The 27,634-nt window shown below is 37.9% G+C and overlaps 1 protein-coding gene across 1 annotated transcript in view; it reads left to right on the forward strand.

Annotated features, from left to right (window-relative positions):
* LOC136872681 (protein KRTCAP2 homolog) overlaps positions 1-27,634 on the forward strand; it is a 139,568-nt gene that overhangs the window by 90,954 nt on the left and 20,980 nt on the right. The window contains exons 4-5 of the mRNA XM_068227258.1: positions 2,734-2,800; positions 16,986-17,092. Of these exons, the coding sequence (XP_068083359.1) occupies positions 2,734-2,800; positions 16,986-17,091 (173 nt within the window). The 3' untranslated portion in view covers position 17,092. The remainder of the gene's footprint in view (positions 1-2,733; positions 2,801-16,985; positions 17,093-27,634) is intronic.

Consider the following 27,634-nt stretch of genomic DNA (forward strand, 5'->3'; position numbering starts at 1 on the left):
ATCGTGTTGCCAGAGGTAAAAACATAAGGTACAACATAGAGCTGGCAGTGTAATATCAAACTCATGGCTGCCAGTCAGTTAATAAGAATGTTCATATATAACAAAACATGATGGTTATATTCTTTTAAGTGAAGAAATAATTAAATCCCACTCTTGTATAGATACGTGAGAACAGGCGAGAGAAATCATATGTTGTAGCAGACATGGAGTAGTAACACTTCAAACAGGATTGATCACGCCTGAAGCCGCTTCATTTTTGCTGGGAGTTCAAGACCAAAACGGAAAAAAATAAGATGCCAAGTGCGTGAACTGAAATCTGAAAATGGAAAAAGGAAAAAGATGTACTGGGGCCTTGAAAATAGGGTGTTCAGAATGGGAGACTAAGATTGCTTACCTCTTATGTTGGATGAGCGTTGAGCGGAGACATTAGCCGTTCAAGGGGGTCTGTTAAATTTATGCCCGTTGCTGCGTGTGTTGTATCTGTGTGCTTGCCTAAGCAAGGAGTAAGTTGGGGCGGGAGGGGTAGGCGCAACAATGAGAGTGCTGGAAGCTGGCGGCGGAGCTGTATTATGGGGAGGGGGTAAGGTGGAATCTGGTATGACGATTGGAGGGGTATTTAAAGGTTTATAATTGAAGATTTTTGTGAAATTGTTATGATTTATATTAAGATTAGTGAGTAAATTGGGGACTTGTTCAATTAATGGGCTGTTGTTCTCAGGGACATCATTCAAATTATTATTATTATTAAAATGTTGATCCAAGAAAATGTATGTATTTTCCAATTCAGTCATTAAGCTGCTTTTATTTACATATTTTATAATGTGGAGGTCCTGTTCAATTGTAGAATAATTGTGGCCGGAATCCCTCATGTGGTTGCTCATGGCAGAGTACTTTTTATGCTTTAAGGCATTATAATGTTCCAAGTATCTAGTTCTAAAACTGTGGCCAGTTTGTCCGATATAAGAAAATTCACACTGGGGGCATTTGAGTCTGTAAATACCAGAGTTTGAAAATTTGTCTTGAGAAGTATTTACCAAGTTGGAATTAAAGAATATATTCCGATTAGTGTTGCGAGTTCGGTAGGCAATTCTGATGTTATGCTTCTTAAATGGGTTAGTAATGCTGTGTATGGCAGGGTTAGTGAAGGTGAAAGTGGCAGTGTTTATTATTTTGGGCTTATCTGGAATTAAATTTGTAGTATTTTTTGATTTTATTTAACCAATAATCTTATTGATCAGGTTAGGTTTATAGCCGTTAAGTTTTGCAAGTTCTTTTATATATTCAAACTCTTTTTTTCGGTTAGAAGGGGATAGTGGAATATTTAATGCTCGATGAACTAAACTGTAGAAAGTTGCTTGTTTATGAGATTGAGGGTGTAACGACTCATTCTTTATTGTCAAAAAGCAGCGGAGGGCTTTCTGTAAATTTGGAAAATAAAATTATCACTGGCTCTGGTCAAGGTTAAGTCAAGGCCCCAGTACATCTTTTTCCTTTTTCAGATTTCAGTTCACGCACTTGGCATCTTATTTTTTTCCGTTTTAGTCTTGAACTCCCAGCAAAAATGAAGCGGCTTCAGGCGTGATCAATCCTGTTTGAAGTGTTACTACTCCATGTCTGCTACAACATATGATTTCTCTCGCCCGTTCTCACGTATCTATACAAGAGTGGGATTTAATTATTTCTTCACTTAAAAGAATATAACCATCATGTTTTGTTATATATGAACATTCTTATTAACTGACTGGCAGCCATGAGTTTGATATTACACTGCCAGCTCTATGTTGTACCTTATGTTTTTACCTCTGGCAACACGATTACGTGTTTTTTCCAACTCAGCCATGATGAACACTCTTATATATTTTCACGCTTGTTTTTATGTTTGAACATTCTGATTGACTGACTGGTAACAATGATATCCTAATGATTTGAATTGATTATTTCACTACCAGCTCTGTATTGTAGCCTACTTTCTGTTTTTATCCTCTGTCTCAACTCTCATGTGTTTTTTTTTTCTTAGCCATGTTGTAACATTCCATGTTTTTTCACACTAGTTTTAAGCCTATTTTCATTTTATAAATATAAATGTTGATTCTTAGGGTGCCATATATGTTAAGGACACTAGGTTCAGGGCCCTGACCTAACTTTAGGCTAAGATTATTTTCGGCTGATGATGCTTACGACTGTTAAGCGAAACGTGTCCCATCTTACAACGCCTGTTGTAATGTTTATTTCCTAAATATAGGAAAGATAAGTATTGGAAAGGTGGTGTTAACTATTATTCTTGTTTTAATGTTCATATCTGATGTCCAATACGGTCTACAATGAGATTTATTACTTGTAATGATACCATTTAAGCTATCTGCGCGTCTGTGAGGATGGGGCCCTACCTATGATGTATTCTAATGTTAAAGACAGCGCATGCACACACACGCGCGCGCAATCAGCCCTCAAGCTATTGGAATTAACCAATAAAGGAAATCGAACCCGGGACCCCTTGGACCAAAGGTCAACACGCTAACCATTTAGCCATGGAGCCAGACAAATTGTTTGATGGTAGGGGGGGGTCATTCACATGTCTACAGAACTCCACTTAATTGTAAAAAGAGTATTTGGAAAGGCTGTACAAAATTTTGTGTTTTTCATGCATTACCTTTTATCCCACTGTCTTTGATAGTTTTCCAGAATTTTATCTCAAATAATAACAGAACCACTTCTTGTTTCTTATATTTTCAGTTATCCTCTGTTTGGCTATAGCAATGACTGCATCTGGAATGGTACATAGAGTATGTACCACTACATGGTAAGATTTATTTTTAGTGATCAGTTCTGAAATTCAGAATTAATTTTGGTCACCTGCATTATATGCAATCAAATTCTAAATGAATGTATTTAGCTGATAGCTGGATATAGAGAAAAATATACTATTCTTTCAATATGTTAGTTTATCAGATCGTATCAGTTCATTTCAACAGTTTTATTTGAAAAATAATGTAAATATCACAGTCATGGACTGCTGACATACAGGGTAAGGAAAAAAGTTCTATTCGGTTTTCATGTTGTGTGGAAGACAAGCTCACAGATGCCGGCAGAAGTGAGCCACTTGGCGGAAATGCAGCTAGAGAGGGAGGAAGGACTTGGTTCGTGGCCTGGGAATGCGAAGTACAGAGTTACAGCAGCTATAGCTCGAGCAGTTGGATAGAGACATGGAGATGTCAGTGCAGCTTGTTCAGGGTTGTTTGCTTCGTGTCTCTAAGATAGACCTGTTCGCAGCCGAATCAAGTCGCCACATGTGCCAAGTTTTTGGGGAGACTGATGCACATCAATGCACTGTCAGGTGATAATTTGTGGAGTTCAGATCTATAAATTCTCATTTCTCTGATGACCCTCGCAGTTGTGTCCCCCCCCCCCCCCACAGGCGTTGAATGATGAGGCCTTGTAGGAGGCCATGGAAGAAGACTACATCCAAATGTGTGTGGTCAACTTGCCACACACTTACAAGTGTCTGAAGAAACAATCAGACTTAACCAGCCCTGCACCTGGGAAGGTGTTCAAGTTGAGCAAGTGGGTTCCACACACACACTGTCGGATGCCAACAAAGAACAGTGAGTGACAATGTGTATATTGCTTATTTTGTGACATTGCAACGCACTCGTATTTGATTGATTGATTACCGGTGATGAAAAGTGGGTTCTGTATGACACACCCAAGCATGCCAGACATTGGTTGTCACCGCGAGACTCGGAGCCACACACCACCTGACCATCTCTACACACCGTGTATGCAATAAATTTCATTGTTAGGCCCGTATTGATGGATATGACTTACTTTTTACAAATTTTACTTTATTCTTCCACCTAATCAATACAAAATTTATATCATAGAATAGTACTAGTTTTGGCTGCTCATTGCAGCCATCCTCAGCTATTCACTATAAACTATTAGGAGGACACAATATCAGTAAAATCAAATGGGGTTGAATCCCGTAATATACGATTCCAAATGCAAAAAAAAAAAAAAAAAAAACACAACACCCACATTTATACACATTTAAAATTAACAGCCAAAACTAGTACTATTTGATGATGTAAACTATGTATTGATTAGGTCTGCCTGCTGTCATTTCTTGATGGATACGGTACTTTTGCATCCATCTCTTGGCACAGGCCAGAGCAAAGTGTAGCTTCCACCGAAGTCCCAGTCAACATCCATGGCTGTGACAGTATGGAAGCTGCTGGGGTATGGGTAGTGCTGAATACTGACATTCAGAGCATGACTAGTGCATCTGAGTGTTATGAAAGGTGTTGCTCAAAGGGTCAGTCTTGCTGCAATAGTACTTTCTGACCCAGTGGGGAAAGCAATGGCAAACTACCTCACTCCTCATCTGCCTAGTACACCTCATTTTGTTGCTACCATTGGTTTTTGGGGTTTCCTTATAACCGCATAACCTTTGGTGGTGCTATTTGAGGATCTAACCAGCCTCTGGCCTGATGACTTGACAGACAGATTGATTAGGTGGAAGCCTAAATTAAAATTTGTAAAAAAAGTAAGTCATCTCTACACCAATACAAGATCCTGCTCTGTATTTGGTGAATTAGTTTTCTATGACCAGGCCAAAAAATCACTGCGGACCTGTACTCACAACAGTTGGAACGTGTGCAGCGGATACTGAAACTGAGGCAGCCAGTATTGTTTAATTCAAGGCTGTACTGCTCCTGCGCAACACACTCGGCCTCATGTGGTGTGGGTCAACGGGGAGACCATACAGCGACTTGACTGGGAAACCTTGTGCCGTCTACCCTACCCTCCAGACCTAGTGCATACAGATTACCACCTTTTGCAGTCCATGGACCTTTGTGGGAAATTATTTCCTAATGAAGCGGGTGTACAGGAGGCACTGTGGACTTCTTTGCATCCAAGACCCTGACTATTATCACCAGAGCATTGCACAGCTGGGGACACTTTGGCAACAGGTGCTAGATTTGATGGAGATTACTTTGAGGACTGAAGATATGTAACATTTGCTGTGTACCACCTTGTGTCTGACACCTGAAAAGGGGCAGAAATTTTCAGGTTAACATGTAAAAACCTTCACTTTTGACTTGCATTTAATATTTTTTTCATGCTTGTTACATAATATATTCATTTAGTATAAATACATTTTTTGTTATCTGTACCAGAGTCTTATTATCTGATTTTAGAGGTGTTTAATGTGCCAGTAATTTTGTTGTACTTCCTGTGTTGACAGTGGCCTTGAATTTCCTTCAGTCTAGGCAAATTCCATAGTGATCCTATATTGGTTCTACAGTGGTGTTTCCTATGTCTTCCTTGTAAACGCATGCACATCAAATCTAGGAAGAAGGATAGGAATTGAGACAAAGAATAAACACAAAGGGGAGTCAGTCTTGGAAGACAGAGCAACAGAAACAAGACCCAGAGGCAGATCTGCAAACAGCCAACTCTCTTCATGGGTAGTCTTTCTCCTCTTCAGTTGCTGTTCTTCTAAATTAATTTCTACTCTGTCCTTGACAAACTCAGTTCTGCTTCTCACCTGCTTCTTCAAGGAAGCATCATTGAGGGTGTCATTCTGGAGAGATTTTTTAATCTTTTGCATATAAAGTGAATGCTGACATGAACAAAGCTGTGCAGGTACAGGGTCTAAAAAAAGAATTAGGCAAAAATCCACCAACTTCCTGTTATATGGACTGAATATTGTCAAGAAAATCATAGAGCGGAAGTTGCAGACTATTATAAAGCCACAGTTGGAAGAGGAGCAGTTAGATCTACATTCAGAGCCAGAATGCTGATGGCAGAGTATTCAGAGAAAGGAAAGAAATTGATAATGGTATTCCTGGATATTGAAAAGTCATACAACAATGTCACAATAGAGATCAGTCCTTGCATGTGATGGAGGAAGGTCCCTGAAGGCTTCAGGGAGATGAGCTTCCGTTGGTGGGGTGGTAACTCCTCCAGTGGAGGAAATGGTGCTGGAATTACCAGACACGGGGGTGTATGTGTTGTCTTCATCGTTATTTCATCCTCATCATGACGCGCAGGTCGCCTACGGGCGTCAAATCAAAAGACCTGCACCTGGCGAGCTGAACATCTCCTCAGACACTCCAGCACTAAAAGCCATACGCCATTTCATTTCATTTCCTTTCCTGGCCAGCGATCATTTGCTTTCAAGTCTTACAAAGATATTATGCAGACTGATCATAAAGATGATGAGACGTGCATGAAAAAGGATAACGAATGGAAAAATATTTTGCAACATGGAATGTTCAAGGCATTGCCTGTAAAGATGACCAATTAGATGATATTTTGGCAAGGAAAAATATATTCATTGTAGCCATTTCAGAAATGAAATGAAAACTCCAAGAATCGAAGGAAACTGTAAATTACTTAAAGGTTTTTGTTTTTAACAATTTACTTTACGTCCCACCAACGCAGATAGATTTTATGGAGATGATGGGATAAAAACTTCATTACTGATCCGTATTTAACTAATAGTTACAATGCTAAAAAGAGAAAAATGTTCCACCTTTTCAATACAATAACACTGTTGCACGAATCAATGTAGCAACATATTTAATTTATTAAGGGACCGATTTCGACATCTGTCCATGTCATCATCAGCCTACACAAAAATGGCAAGAAGTTAGCACAATTGTAGCACTTATGACACTTTTCTTGAATTAAAAATAGAAGTTCATGTAGAGGTTCTTGAGCACTCTGAAAGGCATAACGGTCTAAAATGATGTATGTATATCAGGTAAGACTTACAGCCTTAGTTGAATCAGAACAGAGTACTGATATTGAAGAAGAATGGGCTAATATTCAAAACATGTTAAAACAGTCTGCTCTTGAGTCTTGGTAAGAGAAAACGTTAGCAAGGAAAAAAAGAAAGATGATGATCAAATTGAGAAAGTAATTACAGAATAAAGAGAAGCTGTCAGGAAATATGTATCAACCAAAAAATTAGATAAGTTAGACTACTAATTAAAGAGGTCCATAAGAAAAGAAGAAGTTTGGAAATGTCTTAGAAAAACTGGAAAAACTTTACCTCCTCCCTCAAAACAGACATAACGAGTCCTCAGACCAAATCAATAAATTTGGCCATTTTTGGTCTTGGATTGGTCTGTATTGACTAAGCTTATGACAAATACCACAGTTGTTGGGTCCGTTCTGTCAATATTTATTATAAAATTTGTAAGTTTACATAATTATTACTCGGACATGTTCCGAGAGCTGTCTCTTCATCAGCGAACTTGACTTCTCAAAACAAAATTCCACATATTCTAAGATCTATTAATGCTAACTTATGCTAGAAACATAAATATTTAAAATCTCTCTCTCTCTCTCTCTCTCTCTCTCTCTCTCTCTCTCTCTCTCTCTCTCTCTCGTTTCCTTACTAGTGCCTATCCAAATAGCATTAATAGTAGTTGTATTTTCCTTATTTTTGAGGAAGCATTTTAGAAGTTCTTATAAAAAACTGTTGATCTCTTGGATTAACTCAGAATAAAACAATTAATACCGTGATCTTGCTTGCTGTTGATAATTCATCTAGGTTGTTCTTATCATCCACTGAATTTATTTCTGTCTCATAAGATCTATTTGGAATAAGTTGCCCCTTCAATGTGTTATAAACAAAATTAACAAATCTGATATGATCTTCCCGCCCCTTAAACATAAATTAGTTGTATAGACTCGTCCTATGATGGTGCTTGGCCATATATAAACAGAGCGGGCCAAACAGTCCCGCCATGCCCTTGAAATGAGTAGTTGTTGTTCTTATAGTAATGTACTGGAGCGATAAAAACCAACTTGCTTTCCAGCCAGACACACACTACCAGCAGGTGTAGCAGCAAGCCTGAAGTGACTAAAATTTATCTAAAGGTGCATTGCAGTTAATTATAACCAAATAGCTTAATATGATAACAGTGGAAACTCCTGCGAGAAACTGGCGACACCACTTCTGCTTTCCCCCTGTGGGTGGGGGCGGTAGAATAACACCCACGGTAACCCCTGCCTGTCGTAAGAGGTGACTAAAAGGGGCCTCAGGGGCTCTGAACTTTGGAGTGCGGATTAGCGACCACAGGGCCCTCAGCTGAGTCCTGGCATTGCTTCCACTTGTGCCAGGCTCCTCACTTTCATCTATCCTATTTGACCTCCCTTGGTCAACTCTTGTTCTTTTCCGACCCCGACGGTATTACGTATGGAGGACTAGGGAGTCTTTCATTTTCACGCCCTCCGTGGCCCTTGTCTTCCTTTGGCCAATACCTTCATTTTTCGAAGTGTTGGACCCCTTCCATTTTTTCTCCCTGATTAGTGTTACATAGAGGATGGTTGTCTAGTTGTACTTCCTCTTAAAACAATAACAACCACCACCACCACCACCACCACCACCATCACCACCACTTCTGCTTGCCATCTAGTGGTTTGAGGAGCTAATTACACTTGCTGCTGCAGTCAGCTGTGTATATTAGAAGTGTCCCATTTATACTTCAGATTGTTTTGTGTTTGTTATGTATCACTATATTGTAAATGACAGGAAGAGGAGTTGTTTGTGCTATGTATGGGCATTTTATTTACAAAAGACAAAGTGATCGAAAGTCATTTTACAGATTTCCTAACAACAAATTGCTGTGAGTACAGGCCTACCTGTTAATGTTTACGTGACTGTATTTTTTCTATTTATATGAACATACTTTGTTTAAAACATTGTTATTATTAACCGTATGCATTTAATCAATTTTTAGGTGTATTCAGTCGGCTGTTAAGAGCAGAAGGGCAGATTTAGATTAAGTTTAAGGGACCAAAGGAAAATATAGACCATTATGTCATGGGCTGGGCATGTAGCAAGTTTCCCCATGCTGAGTGTAGCGACATATTGTCATCTTATGATATTTGCACATAGAATGAAGAAGTATGATAATTTTAAAATGACATTTCCAAATATTTGTGGGGGAAATTAGGTCCTTTTTTTTTCTTTTACACGTTGCACTGACACAGATAGGTCTTATGACAACAATGGAATTGGAAAGGCCTAGGAGTGGAAAGGAAGCAGCTGTGGCCTTAATTAATGGTACTGCCCTAGCGTCTGCCTGGTATGAAAATGGGGAAACTACAGAAAACCATTTTCAGGCTGCCGACATTGGGGTTGGAACCAACCATCTCCCAGATGCAGGCTCACAGCTGCCCACCCCTAACCTCATGGCCAACTCACCCAGTTAGGTTCTGAAAATGGAATTCAAAGAAAATTAACTGAGAGGTTTTTGTCATTGAATGAATGTACTGAAGACATGTGTAACAGCTGTATAAAATTACTGACTAACAAGTTTTTCAAAGTCCTTTTAAAGGCACATGTGAATAGAACCACTGATTCAATGCAGAAAAATCTTGCCAGTAAAAATATCAACTTGAAAAAGATATTGCATGTGTGATTTGCTCTTGGAGACTGTAGGCCGAATGAATGTTTTAATATGATAATACATTTGTTTTATTCTTACCACTGGTTCTTTCAGATCAACTACCACAGTTTTCCTTCCCTATATTATGTTATAAGAACGACGCAAACTTCTCAAAATCTGTATTTCATTGGGTTCAAAGTCGAAATGTGTAGTGTTTTAAATAGCTCGTGTTAGTGTTCTCTTCAAGGCGCTAGATGGCAGCACTGCGTGCTGTCGTCGCTGCTCTGCATGTTAAGTGAGGAGAGTTTCCACTATTATCGTATTAAGTTATTTGCTATAACTCTGTTTTATTTTCATTGTACTTGTGCTGTAAATATTAATTTGTTGTATTTCCAATATAAATGATGTGATCTGAAAAAATGAACTTGACCTTTGTTGTAAGAATGTCTGCACTGACAGTATGCAAGCAGAACGAGTAGGATAAATAGTATCATCACTCCCTCCCTTATCCGTTGTGGTTAGTGGATCAGCTGCTGTTAGTATTGCGAGGGATACTGGCAGTTGCCAAACGTGTTTGCATTCCCCAGAAAATAAATTAGTACAAGAGATGTACATTCAACCATGGTTCTTTTTTTTTTTTTTTTTTTAACATCACACTAACATATTGAAGGTTTTCAGCAATGGAAGGGTGGGAGATTGGGAAGGTAGCAGCCGTGGCCGTCATTAAGGTACAGCCCCAGCATTTTCCTAGTGTGAAATTGGGAAACCATGGAAAACCATCTTCAGGGTTGCCGACAGTGGGGTTGGAACCCACTATCACCCGAATGCAAGCTCACAGCTGCGCGACCCTAACCGCACGGCCACTTGCTCATTAACCGTGATTCAATCCATGTTGGAAGAAGAATACAATGTCAATAGTATTCCAAGCAGTGAGAGTGTTATAAGTGTTAAATAATAATTATGAGGAATGCTGAGTGCTGTATCAGAACTTGAGAGATATTTGGTTCACCAAGTGGCTAGGTATGTTGTTAAGCATTCCTCTAAATTTATTAAATATACATTATTATTCTCATTCTCTACAGCAGGATGGTAACTATCATTACTCAGTACTTACAGAAATTAAGAATTATGGATCCTGAAGTAACACGAGTTTCCTAACCCGTTCGTCCAAAAAAGTTTTAGTGACATTCTTTCTCAAACTGAAATGAGAATTTTTGAAAAGTTTGATTCATCAACTTTGTGCTGGGCGATATCTTTTACGACCATCTAGATTCTATTGAAATCACTTCAAACGATAGGTGCTCATTGTTGCATTGAACACACCATCGGTATCATCCCTAAATTGATATTTTATTACTTAAAAGTCTTTATTTATAAAGACCTGACCATGAAGACGAAACTCTGTTGTCATTATAACATTGCTGTACAGTTGTGAAACTTAGACCCTTTACTGACGTGACTTAAAAAAGCTTGAGCATTTCCACCAACAAAAACTTTGATCAAAAGGGAAGACCATGTCACCAATATTGTTCTTGAGAAAGCGCATGCTAAGAGCATAGAATCATCCATCATTAGTCAACAGTTTAAATGGATTGGCCATGTCCGTCTGATGAGTGATACCAGATTTCCACGCCAGATCCTGTATTGCCCCCATTTTTCCCGAGCTAAGCCCAGCCATCGAGCGAGAGATCCCAAGGTGGACCGTTCGATCATTGGCTATCACTTTCTAGATGCATTTAAGGGATGTTAAGGATTGATGACAAAGCAGGATAAAAAGAAATGTTAAAACAACACTCTGACATTTATTCACATAAGCAAACAATAAATGAAAATATTCTTACTGATTTGTTTTTTACATAGAACTTCCATAATATTGATTTTCTTCCTCCTTATTTAGAGTGACAAGTGTTCTTAATCTCCAGCCTTACTGTGCTGTAATGAAACCCAAAGAAAAATTAGGCCTCTTGCCTTTCCAAATCAAAATAGTTGATTGAAAGAATTTAAATAAATTAACATAGAGGTTCGTAAAATAATTAACAACTGCCTTGCTAACGAGGGTTTTACAATAAATGTGTTCAAAGTTTTACCAATTCAAAGTAGTCTCAACACGTGGTTTTAAGATGTACTCAACTGAATTTATCATTTACAGTATTTAATATTAGTCAATGACACCAACATGAACTTCAGTAGAAAATGAAAATTGATTTCAAAATTCTCAAAATTAATTAATTATTATTTTGATTATTATTATTATTATTATTAATTTCTCATCATTTAATTAACCTATGTTTCATTGTCACACGATCGTGTTCTCATTAATTTTCCACTGCATCATTTACCTAATGATCGTCATTAGCATTTCAGAATAATTATTTTCAATTAATTATTAATGACTTGGTTTCACAATAACTCAAAGTAATCATGCGGCTAACGACTTCTACTTCTGATCTTTGTATTTCATTTCCATTCAAATTAATCTTAAAATGTTTCAAAGTTCAACTATAAATGTGTCAGAAATTTACGTTACCCACGTGTGAGCTAGTTAAATAAATTTTATTTACAAATCGAGTGCCTTCGTAAAATAACGAGATGATCTTTCCTTTTAAATCTCGCTAATGAGAAAATAAATCCTTTTCTAGTCTTCCTCGACTTAAGTTGATCAAACTTTCCCTTAAGGGCATGAAAATTACTTCTTAAGGCAACACACAACGATGAGTGTAATCTGCGTCGCAGCAAGTGCACGACCAGATCAAATTAAATGGGACCAACAAGATACAAGAGAAATATACATATTTACATACACACACACATTCACACTAGGAAACACGTCTTTTATGTACATTATTTACATCGAATCCTGTTTTGACAAGTTTATTCATGATTTTTACGAGTGGTCAGGACGCGTAATATATAGCAGAAATAATCTGTGTACTGAAATTATCCTTCATTAATGGTGACTAGTGATCAAAGTCATGGGTATCACTTGGTAGAAACACATTTCACATATCAACGTAAGTTCATGTAACTCATGAAATTATAATGGAAGATTCTAGTAAAATCCATAAGCACTACCATCGTTTGGGCTACAGGTTGAAACTATTGTGAGTGTGAGCCTTAATCGTATTATTTTTATTCCCTACCTGTGAAATACACTCGCAACACGTGCTCCAGTAATTATAATCTATCTTGCGCTCCCAATACACAAGAATTAGTCAAATATCACCATTAAATCAACAATTGCTCAATTATACGTCAAATATCCCTCAGGATTGGTCATATTCCAGACCCTTCATGAACAGAGCACATTCAATCTCACATATAAGGACTCTACAGTAAATTTATGGCTCACGAGCGTTTAATTCTGTTTTACCCGATCTTTAGTCAATATTATTATTATTTAAGTGATTATTACATCTACTGATCCTCGTGGAATATCGTAAAATTAGATGCCTTCATCATAAATACAACAAGTGATCTTGAAAGACACTAGGTTCAACCCTATTCACTCAAAATGTACACGCAAATTTCAGTCCAGTAACTTTCAACATTACAAGGAAAGTAGATTTATTGTGTGGTCAGTGATTATTAAGTATAAAGCTCCTAAGCATGGGAAATCATTCAAAGACAACCTACATGTCTACTCTAATAGATTCAAAATTTAATTCACACGTACCTAGTCTACCACGACACCTTAAGAAGTGGAAAGATGAAATATTTCTAACTACAACAAACTAATAGATCTACGACTTAAAGAAGAAAGACCTCTAGTTGTACAAAAGGTAAGACAGATAAATTAAATTAAAAGGGTACTCAAGTTTTAGATGGAGTTCGATTCCCGTCGACAGTCAATTATTCCAGCATTTTCCTCCGGTCAGTCTCCTTCCAATTACCAGATACGCCTCACATTTTACAGCTCCATGGAGGCTCTGTAGCAGGTGTCCCTCGATGAAGTTGTGTTGTCGGTGGTTGCGGAATTATCCATCTTGAGGTGTTCAACTTCTAAGACGACTTCCGTAGAATGCCGGTCACAAGCTGTAACTGAGATGACAAGATTAAGTATTTTGCACAAGCACACGTTGAATATCAATAGCTCGTCTACACAGTCACACTTAACTTGGTTCTTAAGGCGTTTTTATTCCATAGAAATTCACTAATTCTCGCTAAATTCTGGCAAAACGGGCGTTGACTTGAACTGGAAATTACTTCTCCACATGGTCCGATAACGTAGTGTCCCACACAGCAGCACAGCGAAGAATATTCAGGGTAAGAGAAGGATATTCAGAGAGAGCGATTTACTCGAAACGAGGCCTTTTTATCCTATCAGCCTGGGAGGTGTGATCTTCAACGAGAACGGTAATTGGCTGATGGTCTCATTTAATTGGCTCAGACTATTCCAGATAGTGAGTTGCGCGCGTGCGGCGGTAGTCACGTGGTTTGCTCTGACCTTGGCACAGTCCAGGCCGTGTATCACCCCTCTGAACGACGAAAAAAACTCGTTCTTAGCTTGCCACTACTCCCCAAATGACATGCTGCAGTTCCAAGCAGACAATAAAACTTTTACTTTCCACTTGTTGAAAATATTCACAATATCGCCAATTTTAACGGGGACAGTATGGTGAACTTTGTTCTGGCACCAGACCTCGTGTAGCCCCTGTAAGACTCTACAAGGACCAGCTTAAGCACGCTGTGAAAATGGCAGGTCTCAATCCACAAACCTGGGACATGCTTGCTCAAGACCATACAATTTGGCACCGAACCATCCCTGCTGCTGTCAGTCAGCTTGAAGGGGAACGACGCAGATGTGAAGAGGCCAGGAGAGGAGCATAAAAACTTCGCGCAGCACAACCATGCCCTCCTCCAACAATTCTGTGCAATCTGTGTGGACGCCTATTCCATACTAGAATTTGTCTGTTCAACCATAAAAAGTACATTCACAGACAAGTGAATTTATTAGAAGAAGTTAATTACTAAGAAACAAAGTTATTTCTTACTTTTAACTGTATCAATACGGATATATACAATGAAGTTTGTAAACTGTACTAGAAGTTAATTACTCCGAAACGAGTTAAAGCTATTGGCGACAACTTTAAGTGTCAAATTTTCTTCAGAGCAAAAGAAATTGACTTTCAAGCTCCAAAATCTGCTAAGACTTTCAAAAGTAGGAGGCAGGTGCTGATGGTATTTTAATTCACTTGTGTGTGTGATCTCTTGTATGTATTTTGAATTTAAAATAACCAAGCTCCTTTAAAAATGTATTGCTGTAAAACAGATAATAAAGCTAGCTAGCGGACCTACCTGATGTTCATTGCTAGCTTCTGGTGCATTTTTTAAAAGCAGTGTAAGGTAAAGAGTCAGGAAGGGAAGGAGGAGCTTGTTGTGACAGACTGGATAAAGAAGTGCAACCACTTTCTTTTAGGCAAGAAGTATGTTTCTCACCGACAGGGATATCCGATAGCCAGATAAATATCACACCAGGGTCCTGTTTCATAAAACTAACTAATAATATTACCTAATAATATTAGAACTCTTAAAAATAATTATTAGTTAACCAAATTCTGTTTCATAAAGATTTACACATGACTAATAACATATCTTCACTAATAATATTAGTTAATTAGTCAGCTGATATAAATGGAGGTTAAAATGTTCTTGGTTTGGGTTTGTTCCTAGCAGTAGGCTAATGCTTGACTACAACTGACTGTTAATTCATATGTTCGAGAGGCTCACTTGATGTTTTCGTTGTTGTGACTTTGGTACGTATGAAAATGGATAAAAGGAGTGAAAATAATGCGAAAGAAGAAAACTTCTTTGCGGAAAGTGATTGAGTTAAAGCGTCAACTATTCGCAGCCTTTTGCACACTATAACCCTCCTTGTTTCTTTTACTTTTTTGTTTCATGTGCTCTTAAAAATCTCTGAGATGGACTAGCAAAATATTTACTACCCCTGTTGGTGGGAGCGGTAGAATAACAGCCATGGTATCTACTGCCTGTCATAACAGGCGACTAAAAGGGGTCCCAGGGCTCTCAGCTTGGGAGCGTGGGTTGGCGAACATGGGGCACTGAGACGAGTCCTGCCATAGCTTCAATTTACTTGTGCTAGGCTCACTTTCATCTACCTTTCCGACCTCCCTTGTTCAACTCTTGTACTTTTCCGACCCTGACAGTATTAGGTTGCGAGGCCGAGAGAGTCTTTCATTTTCACGCCCTTCGTGGCCCTTCTCTTTCTTTGGCTGATACCTTCATTTTTCAAAATGTCAGAACCTTTCCATTTTTTCTGATTAGTGTTATTATAGATGATGGTTGCCTAGTTGTAGCCCACTTCCTCTTAAAACAATAATCATCACCAGCATCATCTTGGTTTACGGGTAATATAAGCCAAGATTTTAAAGTATACCTGGAGTGTCCGAGCAGAACTGTGTATCACTACCAACCGCAGGAGTGCAATGCGAAGCTGCTATTTTGAGGTTATGCTTCATTCCTTGCAGTGGAAGGTTCTGTTACCAATCCTATCAACCAAATACCGGTACTCAAAAGTTCTGTAATCTAACCTAAATCTCCTATTGTATTCATATGTTTGTTACATGCCAGTACAGGCTGTTTTTGACGTAACATTTATTGAACGGTGAATTCCTACACTCGTTCCTTGTCACTATTTGAATCAGAGTCGCCATTTCAATGATCTTCGCGATTTGATGCCAAAATATTAAAATACCACTCATTTTGATTTCACTAATAATATGAATTATGAGTCAAAATATACTCATGGAAATAATAATATGAGTAACTTTTATTAGTCATATTGTCCATGAAACAATTCACTAATATTATTAGGAATTTCTACTAATCATTTTGACTCATAAACTAATTACTAATATTATTAGTTAATATTATTGGTTTCTTACTAATAATATTAGTGAAAGATGTTTTATGAAACAGGGCCCAGTACATAGAGATAAAGAAATGACATGCTCTTCACCTTGCTACCTCACAACCTCAAGGAAGAGTTTGTTCTCCAGACTTATAAAATTTGCACAGTAGTTCAAACTGTTGCAACTGATTAAACAGTGCCATGACCAACTTTGTGTTGCCCTGGACATCAATACTGTTAACCTATTCTCATAATATACTGTTCTTAGGAGTGTAAATGTTTTTTGAAGCAGAATATCTTGCTCTATTCAATTCCAAAAGTTCTGAAGAAGCCACTGTTCATTATTTTCCATTCTCTAGTTTATTCATTTTTTAAAGCCTTTCAGTGAAAATCAGAGTTGATGGGAAATGTTGATTATACTTTCTTGCTCAGAAAGTTTGTAAACTCTGTATTTAATAGTTTAAAATACAGTACTGTGTTTGATTAAATACAAGAACACCTGACAGTAGGATCTTGTACGATTAGTCGCTGTAGCCTATACTAGAGTGGTGTAGTGTTTTCACGCTTGAACTCGAAGAGTGATGACACTAGTTCTTCTACTCATTCTGATGCAAGTGTACAAAAAATGACAAGAATATTTTAATAATCTGTCTGAATACTCTGTTTTGCTGAAAATTGACTTATTTTTATTTTTTCTCCATCTGATTTAGCCTTGTATTTTCTGTGGTGGGGCTCTACTACATAAACCGGATCTCCCAGCAGACGTATACAGTACCAATACCTGTTCAACCCATTGTGACTAAGAAAAAGAAATAAGGTGAGTCTAGTGACAACAGTCGAGATACTGGTAACAATATACTTTTATTAATTCACTAAATGATAATTTTCAACTGATGTAAATATTTTCCATGACTCTAATAATCATGTAATGAAACTAACAAAAGTAAACTTTGCCTGCCTTTCATTCAGGAAGGAACCTGATTCAGTTATAGACTGAATAATATTTTCAAAATTTTATTTTGTCTGGTCAGTTAAAATTATTTATTTATTTATTTATTTATTTATTTATTTATTTATTTATTTATTTATTTATTTATTTATTTATTTATTTATTTATTTATTTATTTATTTATTTATTTATTTATTTATTTATTTATTATTAAGAAATGCACACAAGTTGTGTATATGTGTTACATATGTTACATAAGTTTTGGCGATATATTTTACCCCGTATTTTGATTGTACACATTTTAATTAAGCACAATAGTCTACTAGGGGTATTACTCATTTTTTACAAGTGGTAATGTGGTAACAGCCGGGCTGAGTGGCTCAGGCGGTTAAGGCGCTGGCCTTCTGACCCCAACTTGGCAGGTTCGATCCTGGCTCAGTCTGGTGGTATTTGAAGGTGCTCAAATATGTCAGCCTCGTGTCGGTAGATTTACTGGCACGTAAAAGAACTCCTGTGGGACTAAATTCCGGCACCTTGACGTCTCTGAAAACCGTAAAAGAGTAGTTAATGAGACGTAAAACAAATAACATTATTATTAATGTGGTAACGATCACAAGGTTGATCGCACAACTCACATATACAGTTATTCCGGGGTCGTGTAAACACTTGTTCTTGCATACTTTGTGGTGGTACCCATGCACAGCTATTAAGGTCACCAGGTGTCGGAGGTCTTGATTCGTGTTGGCCCAAGATCTATTTACCATGGCTTCTGTAGTATAAAAATCCAGCCAAATTTCTCTTTGTTTCTTTTGTCTTTCAAGGAGCAGTTTATTCGAGCTGTTGGTAGACGGGAGTTTCATATGCAGTTCTTCTATAAAGAACGGTTCTCTCGCGAGCTCATATACTAGCCTCGACTTTGTGTGTTTCGAAACACCTAGAGCGGCTTTCAAGAATCTTGATTTAACAGCTTCCAAAGTCATTAGATCTTTTAGACTTAACTTATCCCAAATAATATCTATTCCGTGTGTTGCAATGGGAACTGTTTTTGCATTGTATAAGGCCATAGCGGTTTAAAGATAAAAATTTAATTGTTCCGTATTGAAATTATTAACATTAAAAATTAAATAATTGAAGTTCAACCAATTCAATACATAAAGAAAGAAATGTAGTAATTACATTCTTATTTAAATGGGACCGGTTTCGACCCTAGTCCAGGTCATCGTCAGCCGTAAAAACAAGTAGGCGAAATCACACAATGTTTATGAATATTGGAGAAATGGGTCAGTTTCACACTCTGTTAGGCACAAAGTTACAACACTATCAAATAATATATTAAAAAGCACATCTCCAACTTACATGTAGCCAACATATTAGAACGTGAATAACTCCAAACTAAAGGCACACCTAAAGCCTTTAAAGTGGTGACCCCAATGCAAGACTTACCAAAACTCAACATAGCGCAAGTGTGGCCAGAGGGAGTCATCGTACGACGCTACCGTATTTTTCGTTCCCAAGGAGCAGGAGCCAGACTCGCAGTTCAATCTGCTTCTGTGGAATGTGGAAGGACTGAAAAGCACTCTATCGCTATCTAACAACGATCTTTTGCACACACAAGACATATTAGTCTTCGTAGAAACCCTAGCAACTAAAGCCTTGGAAATAAACGGGTTCTATTCACAACGTATACCAGTGACGCACGGACCAAAAGGATGGCCAAAACAAGGAATCTCCTGCTTCTTCAAACCAAAAATGGGAAAAGTGCTAAGTACACATCAGGATCAAGACACACTTGTGATAAATTTCGAGAACCTTTCTATAATAGCCATATACCTTGAACCATTAATGCCAAAAAAAAGACATAATAACAACCATTATGATTGCCTTAAAACAGGCGACACCAGGACGAAACATTATTATAGCTGGAGATCTGAACTGCAGATTAGATGTTCCAAATCACAGAACAAATGAACTGTTAGATATGATAGAGGCAGGATTTATCCTTGTCAACCAGGCGGATGAACGAACGTACTTCTCACACTCAGGATGTAGTACTATTGACTTAATATTCTATAAAGGACCCAATATTACATTGAATAATTACATAGTATGTTATTCAGCAGATGAGACACCCGTAAAGAAGCATTGCCTGGTCGTGGCCAATTTTTCCATTCCGAATGTGATGAACAGAATTAAAAACACAGCTCGCAAATGGTTTGACGCAGAATGTTATGAAAAGAGACAGATTACCCTTCTTGCACTACATACAGCCAAATCCAGCCATAGTTTAGAGGATATAAAATCCTACAGTCAAATCAGAAAAGAATATAAAAATCTACTGAAGATAAAAAAAAAAAAAAGGATTACATGGAAAAGGAAGCAACAAATATGGTGGAAGAAGCCAGAAAAGACCCGTACGTAGCATTGAGGCCACGGAAATCTCAGAGCAATAGTAAAATAGACATAACAGTTTTGGAAGAACATTTCAACAACATTCTCAACATTGATAAAACCAACGCCGCATATGAACCGATCAATGTGAAGACATGTCTAGCGGAAACTGAACCCTTCACGAGAGAAGAGGTATACGAGACAATAACATCTCTAAAAGACAAGAAGGCACCAGGTCCCGACGGCATATATAATGAACATATGAAAGGCTCAGTTAGCTAATTACTTCAAGCAGTCACAGATATGTTAAACCTTTGCTTAAAAGAGGGCAACATCCCAAAAATATGGAGGATCTTGACAATTAAGGTACTATTTAAGGGGAAAGGCAATCAGTTGGACCCGATCTCTTACAGGGGAATTGCCCTGGAAAAATGCATATTGAAGATACTCACAAGCATTATCACAAAGCAAATTTCTAAGGAAGTAGAACACAGGATTCCAGAAGAACAATTCGGTTTCTGAAAAGGCAGGAGTACTCTCCACGCTATTAACAACTTAATTGATGATATAGAAGATACATTTAAGGCATCCTCAAGGAAAATTCCATGTAGTCTTCGTAGATTTCATCAAAGCTTTCAATACAGTAAACAGACGTATCCTAATCTCGAAGCTGGAAACAATAACAGGAAAAAATAAGCTCACTGTACTGATCCATAAAATGATGACATCCAATTTCATTCAGATCACAGATGGCGTAACCACATCAAAAACAATAACTCAGACCAACGGCGTCCTTTAGGGAGACCCATTAGGCCCCCTACTCTTTAATGAATAATTTCCTCGGCGAGTTGTAACAGAAACTTTTGGCGCGAGATCCTGATATTTGTAACTTGTTTGTACAGCACCCAAGTATTTATTCCTGCTAAGTCTAGAATATTACCGAATGTGTGTAATGGCCAATTACTTGCCTCTGGTTTGACATACTTTCTGGACATTTCGTCCACAATGTCAACTCCATATTTAGTTCCGTTGTAACATGTTATCGTGTCTAGCTTCTTCTTTCTGTTAGGCCCCACATGACATCTGGGTGAAGAGAACTGAGAACAAGTACATTACTATTGACCTTACCTTGATAAAAAGTTGGAGTTATGTCTTACTTCTTTTGCACCTAGTTGTCGTACAGCATGGAATGTGAACCTCCCTTCTTATCCGATTCAGTGTACCAAGAAGTTTGGTTCCTTATGATGTTATTAGTTTTTAAGATAGCTGCAATGATGTGATAAAATTGTCCCATGTGACATTCCTTCCCTGACGTATGAAAGGTACAATGAAAGGTACCATCAACTTTTCTACACCATAGTCACCCAAATACACATTTTCTGGGCACTGTTCTCCTTTCCTAAATAAGGAAACTCAGACTCCCTTCAATCTCTGATTCATGTGAAGAATCTGATGGAGTGGTTTGAGTAGAATTGTTGCCATTTACTCTGCTGTTCCCCCCTTCCCCCCGTTCTTGTCCCCAGAGAGTAGCTATGATATTTTCTGTCACAAATTCCTTCTGTGCTTCATGTTTGAAGAATCATTTCATAAAAAATAAAAAACACCAAATGCACAATAGTTACTGTCAATGGCATGTTTAAATACTCCATTCGTGTCTCGCACTGGTGTGGTGGTAACTGTAGGTACCATGCAACATGGTGTGGGGGAAGACACAAATTGTAAATACCATGCAAAGGGAACAAAAACAAAGCAAAATTAAAATCCAATAGGGATCATAAATGACCCTTTAGTCCTTCTAGGTTACTTGATTTATGGGAACCAAGCTGTTAGAGCTGGGGCACCCAAATTTCAACGGCGGTAAATAAAGCCTAAATGATGAAAAATCATATACCCTTAACGAAATTTAAGATAAATTGTGGCAGCAGCAGAGCGCTGAATTCATAAATGGGTCAAAAATGATTCCTCCATCTTTCTAGTGTTAAATTTCTTTTCCCACATTCCTCTTATAACATTACATATTTTTGCTGTCCCCCCTGATATTTTCCATTCTCTGTTTAATAACTTAGCAAGAGTGTAAAGTTCAGGTTCATTTTTGATTTTACCTATTTCCTTCCTGTCTACATGTTTCTTTCCTGTCTGTCTTGTTTTCGTAGTCTTTCAGTAGATGAGCCACATCCCTATCTTTATAGCATAAAGTGCATGATTTTCCTAATGTTTTTGTCATATAGCTGTATTCTGATATACTTATTGAGGTAGCTAAATCAAATAAAATAGGAAGCCATATTTTTGGTCATGCAAGCCCCAGAGGGCATATATAGCAAGTGGAGATGTAATTCTCTCCTAGTACATTGCATTTGTGCTTATCACATGATAGCAATTCAAACGAAAGTGATGGGTTCTATAATGATCTGCAAAAGATAGTCAATAAAATTAACAAACAAGATATGCTACTATTACTGGGAGACTTCAATGCCAGAGTTGGTAGGCCTAATGAGAAAATTCAGAATCACATCGGAATCCATGGAGAAACAACCCGTAATAACAATGGAACAAAATTAATAGATTTCACTGTCTTCAATCAGTTAACGATTATGAACACAATGTTCCCACACAAGGACACCCACAAGTATACGTGGTCTGCATGAAATCAGAAATCGATTATAGATTATATAATTTGTAATGGTAAATTGGCAGATTTAGTCTTGGATACAAGAGTCTATCGAGGCCCTGAATTGGAAACTGATCACTATCTATTAGTAGCACCTATTCGTCTGAGGCCTAGATGGTATAAAAGAAACACACAAACAACACAAGAAATTAAAACTTCTTACAAGGTTAACCTATTAAGAGACACCAGTATAAAATGGCTGTACCAGAACAGACTTAATGAACTTACACAGATGACACCAGTTAGTGACAACGTGGAAATGGAGTGGTCTAATTTGTGTTCAATTTTAAAGCAGTCTGCTTTTGAGAGTTTTGGGAGTTAAGAAAAAATGGCAGAGGAAAAAGGGTTTAAGAATCTGGGATGAAGAGATAGAAAAGGTTATTTCAGACAAAAGAAATGCTTATAAAAATTTTTTGTCAACTGGCAAATTAGAAGATAAAATAGAGTATCACCACAAGAGAGCAATAGCAAAAAGGGAAGTGTGGAAAAAGCACAGAAAGAGTTGGGAAAACTTTGTTTCACAACTGGAGACTGATATAACAAGACCACAAGCACAGACCTATAAAATACTCAAGAAACTAAATAATGATGTAAAAGAAGACATACGCATTAATGCAATACCTCTAACGGAGTGGCTCATTTATTTCTGGAACCTTTGGAGAGGTTCAAATATTGAGCCATTTCTTCTGCCAACATCTCTTAACAAGTCTTCGGAAACCATTACACTCGAAGAACTGGAGCTAATACTCAGAAAACTTAGAAATGGAAAAGCATCTGGAGAAGATTCAATAAATGCAGAATTATTCAAGTATTCCACTGACATCTTCAAGCAAAGATTTCTCAAATTCATCAATTTAATTTGGAATGGCAACAGACCACCAGAGAATTGGCAAAAAGCTATAGTTATTCCTCTTCATAAGAAGGGCAGTGTGAAAGATTGTGGAAATTACAGAGGGATAAGTATACTCAACTCAGGTTACAAAATTTACTCAAATATTGTCAGAGAAAAATTATTCAGGTATTATGAAAATGTGATTGGAAATGAACAACATGGATTTCGAATGGGGTGCTCATGTGCTGATGCTTACTTTACCTTGAAAATCTTAGTCGAAAAACGCAGGGAATTTAACTTGGAAACTCACATAGCATTTGTTGATTTTAAGAAAGCCTTTGACCTAGTTAACAGGAACAGACTTCTTAATATCTTAGCTGAAGATAATGTCCCACAACAGTTAATAGATAACATATACAACATGTATAGTGACAACCTTATTGCAATAAAGTTAGGTAATCATCAGACTGAATGGAAACCGATCAGCAGAGGTGTGAGACAAGGTTGTGGACTTTCTCCTTTGTTGTTCATAATCTATATGAACAACATAATACAGGAATGGAGGCATGAAAGGCATGGATCAATCCCAGTCAGCAGATATCTCACACATCTAGATGCCATACTCTTTGCTGATGATGTTGCAATGGTAGCATCATCAGAAGATGATCTTCAGTGGTCAGTATTTAATCTACAGAAAGTCTCTTCAAAATTCGACATGATCATTTCACCACAAAAGAGCAAAATAATGGCCTTTAAGGGGAAGGACCCTATCCCGAGTAAAATCTGTTTAGATAATAAAATTTTGGAAAGAGTCAACGAATTCAATTATCTGGGATACAATTTATCTTACCAAGGAGAAATTGATATCTCTGCAAAAATAACCAAATTTACCAGAACAACAGGAATCATAAATCATATGATGAAGCCATCTCTTGTCCAGAAACACACTCGCTTACGTCTTTATAACACTTTAGCCAGACCAACCCTTTGCAACGGCAGTGAGGCATGGACAATAAGAACTCAAGACATTTCCAGAATTACAGCACGTGAAATGACATTCATGCGCAGAACAGCAGGCTATACGAAATGGGGTCGTATAAGAAATGAAGATGTGCTTAAGGGACTGAATGTGAAATCAGTAATCAATTACATCTATGATTACCAAGAAAACTGGAAACGTCATGTTCAAAGGATGGAATCTGGAAGACTACCAAAGGAGATCCTACGCTATCAGCCAAGAGGACAGAGATCTATAGGACGTCCAATGAAGCGATGGAAAGAAAATGCAAGACCGTAACGGGCCACATGGCCCAGTACTTGGAAGGATGATGATGATGATGATTATGATTATGACATAACCTCTCCTGCCCATAGGCCAACCTCACCTTCCCGAGATGAAAACCTGTTCCCAGCCCTGTTGACAGAGTCACGGCTGTATAACCGTTACATCCATTATGGAGGAAATGCTGTGATTTCAGCTAGTCCATTAGCTGAGAGGTGGCAGCCCCACCAATGGTCTTACTTCCTTCAGGCTAGCAACCCGTCGGAAGGACATTTGACTGCTTTCAAGTCTTGCAAAAAGTAAAATGCAAGACCGTAATGGGTCACATGGCCCAATACTTGGAAGGAAGATGATGATGATGATGATGACATGATAGCTTATAGTGGTGTTGCTACCGGCTTGCTAGCCAGCTAGTGTCTAGGAAAGGGGCGGTATCCAACTGATGAGTCCATGCTGCACTGTGGCGAAACACTGGTAATTTTTGACGATTCAGTTTCCTGAATTTTATTTAGCCATCTGAAATGTTCGATCTTGTGTTGTGCTTTTTCTTCCTGTCCAGATTTCAATCAGTCAGCCGATCAATCAGTCAGTCACCACTGATCTGCATTTGGGGCAGTCACCCAGGTAGCAGATTGCCTATATGTTGTCTACCTAGTCTGTTCTTAAATAATTGCAGAGAATTTGGAAATTTATTGAACATCTCCCTGAGTAAATTACTCCAATCTCTAACTCCTCTCCTTATAAACAAATATTTGCCCCAATTTGTCCTCTTGAATTCCAACTTATTCTTCTTACTATGATCTTCCATACTTTTAAAACACTACTCAAACTCATTCATCTAGTAATGACATTCCACACCATCGCTCCACTGACACATTTTGGCAATATGTCAGGAGATCACAATGATTATCTGGCTCCAGTAATATTGTTACTTGCTTTGCACCACCCAGGGGACACGTGCAGGGTAATTTAAGGCTATACCTGCAGATGTGACTGACAGCTTGGAACATACCACGTAGTTGAGCAGCTCATCTTCTTTCCCCCAAGTCTTCCTAGCCCAAACTTTGCACCATTTTCATAATACTTCTCTTTTTTGTTTTTTGTTTTTGGAAATCGCCTGGAACAAATCGAGCTGCTTTTCATTGGATCTTTTCCAGTTCTCGAAGCAAGTAATCCTAGAGAGGGACCCATACATTGGAACCATACTCTAGTTGTGGTCTTACCAGAGATTTATATGCCCTCTCCTTTACATACTTACTACAACCCGTGAATACCCTCATAACCATGTGGAAAGATCTTTATTTATTTACAATCCCATTTGTGTGATTACCCCAGTGAAGATCTTTCCCTATATTAACACTTAGGTACTTACAATGATCCCCATAAGAAACGTTCACTCCATCAACGCAGTAATTAAAACTGAGAGGACTTTCCCTATTAAACTCACAACCTGACTTCTAACCCCGTTCATCATCATACCATTACCTGCTGTCCATCTCACAACATTGTCAAGGTTTTTATACAGTTGCTCACAATCTTGTAACTTATTTATTACTCTATACCATTTAACATCATCTGCAAAATGTCTTATCTCCGATTGCCTCTCAAATAATTTATATTTTAGAAGGTGTTTGTTATAAATTTATACTCTTTTCACTGATAGCATTATATGGAAAATAAGAGATTACATTCACGAGAAGACTCAATTAACCCTGGAGAGGGTGTGTAAAAATAAACCCGTGAGGAGGCGCGCATGGTGTTTTAGACCGGGTCATGAAAAAATAGCACAAATTAAATAAAAACTATGTTTAATGTTACAGAACTAGTAAATAATTTTGCACGAACTTGTAAATAATGTTCAAAAGTATTTTGATAGTACAAAAATCGGATGTTAAACAATTGACATTCATTCTGCGTCATCACTAGATTCTTGATATTCCGACTGCACTGAACATATGACACTGTCAAGTGTTCTTTGTAGATATGTCACTGGCATACACGGCATCTAGTCTTGGTTTCTGTTGGTTATTTTTTCTATTGCAGTAGGCGCATCTTCCAGGCGCTTCTAGTTCTTGTGGAGTTGCAGAGGGCTGCTCTTGTTTGTAACGATCTCCACTACTTATTCTGCAATTTATCCTACCTTCGCCTGCCGTATTTTCTTTGACCGCTTCGCCGCCATCGTCTCTCTACACTGCTACGTCTGCCTGCTGCTTTCGGGCTCTCTTCAACATGTGACCGTGACATCATCTCCTTCTGACATTGCGACATTTCGCTGCCTATCGCCTTGTGTGCTACTACACATCTCTGTGGACACATGATTTGTGACATGGTTTTTCTCAAATATGCTGGCATTTATTCTTGTAAACTTCTAGACTTTTCCTTCCTCCTTTATAATCACGGGTACCACTCCTCACAAATTGAGTCTGTTCTCGCATCGGAGTGGTGGAGCACCGTATATCTGCATTACATCAGCTGTTTCTTTGGTGAGCAAGAACTATGAACTATTTACTTCGTCTTCGTATTTATTAGGCTATGTGGCGTCTACTTTGTCTTTATTCTTGCCAGCTTACACCAGTGTTGACATTATGCTAACAGACTCCACTCTTCTCTCTGTTAAATACGGATTTTATCTGGGACTATGAGAGCTTTTATTTGCATATTCACATGGCCTTTTTGAAGTGAATTATTATTCCACGCATCTGAGACTTTTACGGCATACTGTAACTGTTCGACCCTAAGCTTCTCAAGTGAATTATTATTCCACGCATCTGAGACTTTTACGACATACTGTAACTGTTCGACCCTAAGCTTCTCACTTGAAGAGACGAAAGTTATTACCTTGGGACACATGAATATCAAATAAACTATCTGTGGCTTGCCCGCAAATTGCCACGCAAATAGAAACAATTAACATTCCATGGTTTCCCATTTCTCTATGTGATGTATGGGCGCCAGCGTTACAGTTTTAAACAAAACTGTAAACCAAAATTTATATTTACTAGCATAGAGACTTATACTTAAATCACAGGGGTAGGATTTTAAATAATTAACCATTAAGTATCGCTTAAGAAAGAAAATTAATGCAATATAAAATACAAATGAATTTATTATACAAAAATAATGAGATGAATCGGAAAAGTTCCTTAAAGCGTGGAGGGATTTAGAATTTACGTTACTCAAATTACTATTGCTTGCTTTATCTAATTGAAGCTCACCAATTGCAGTTTCCGTTGAAGTCAT

Source organism: Anabrus simplex, chromosome 4, assembly GCF_040414725.1.
Source record: "Anabrus simplex isolate iqAnaSimp1 chromosome 4, ASM4041472v1, whole genome shotgun sequence".
Classification (NCBI taxonomy): Eukaryota; Metazoa; Arthropoda; class Insecta; order Orthoptera; family Tettigoniidae; genus Anabrus; species Anabrus simplex.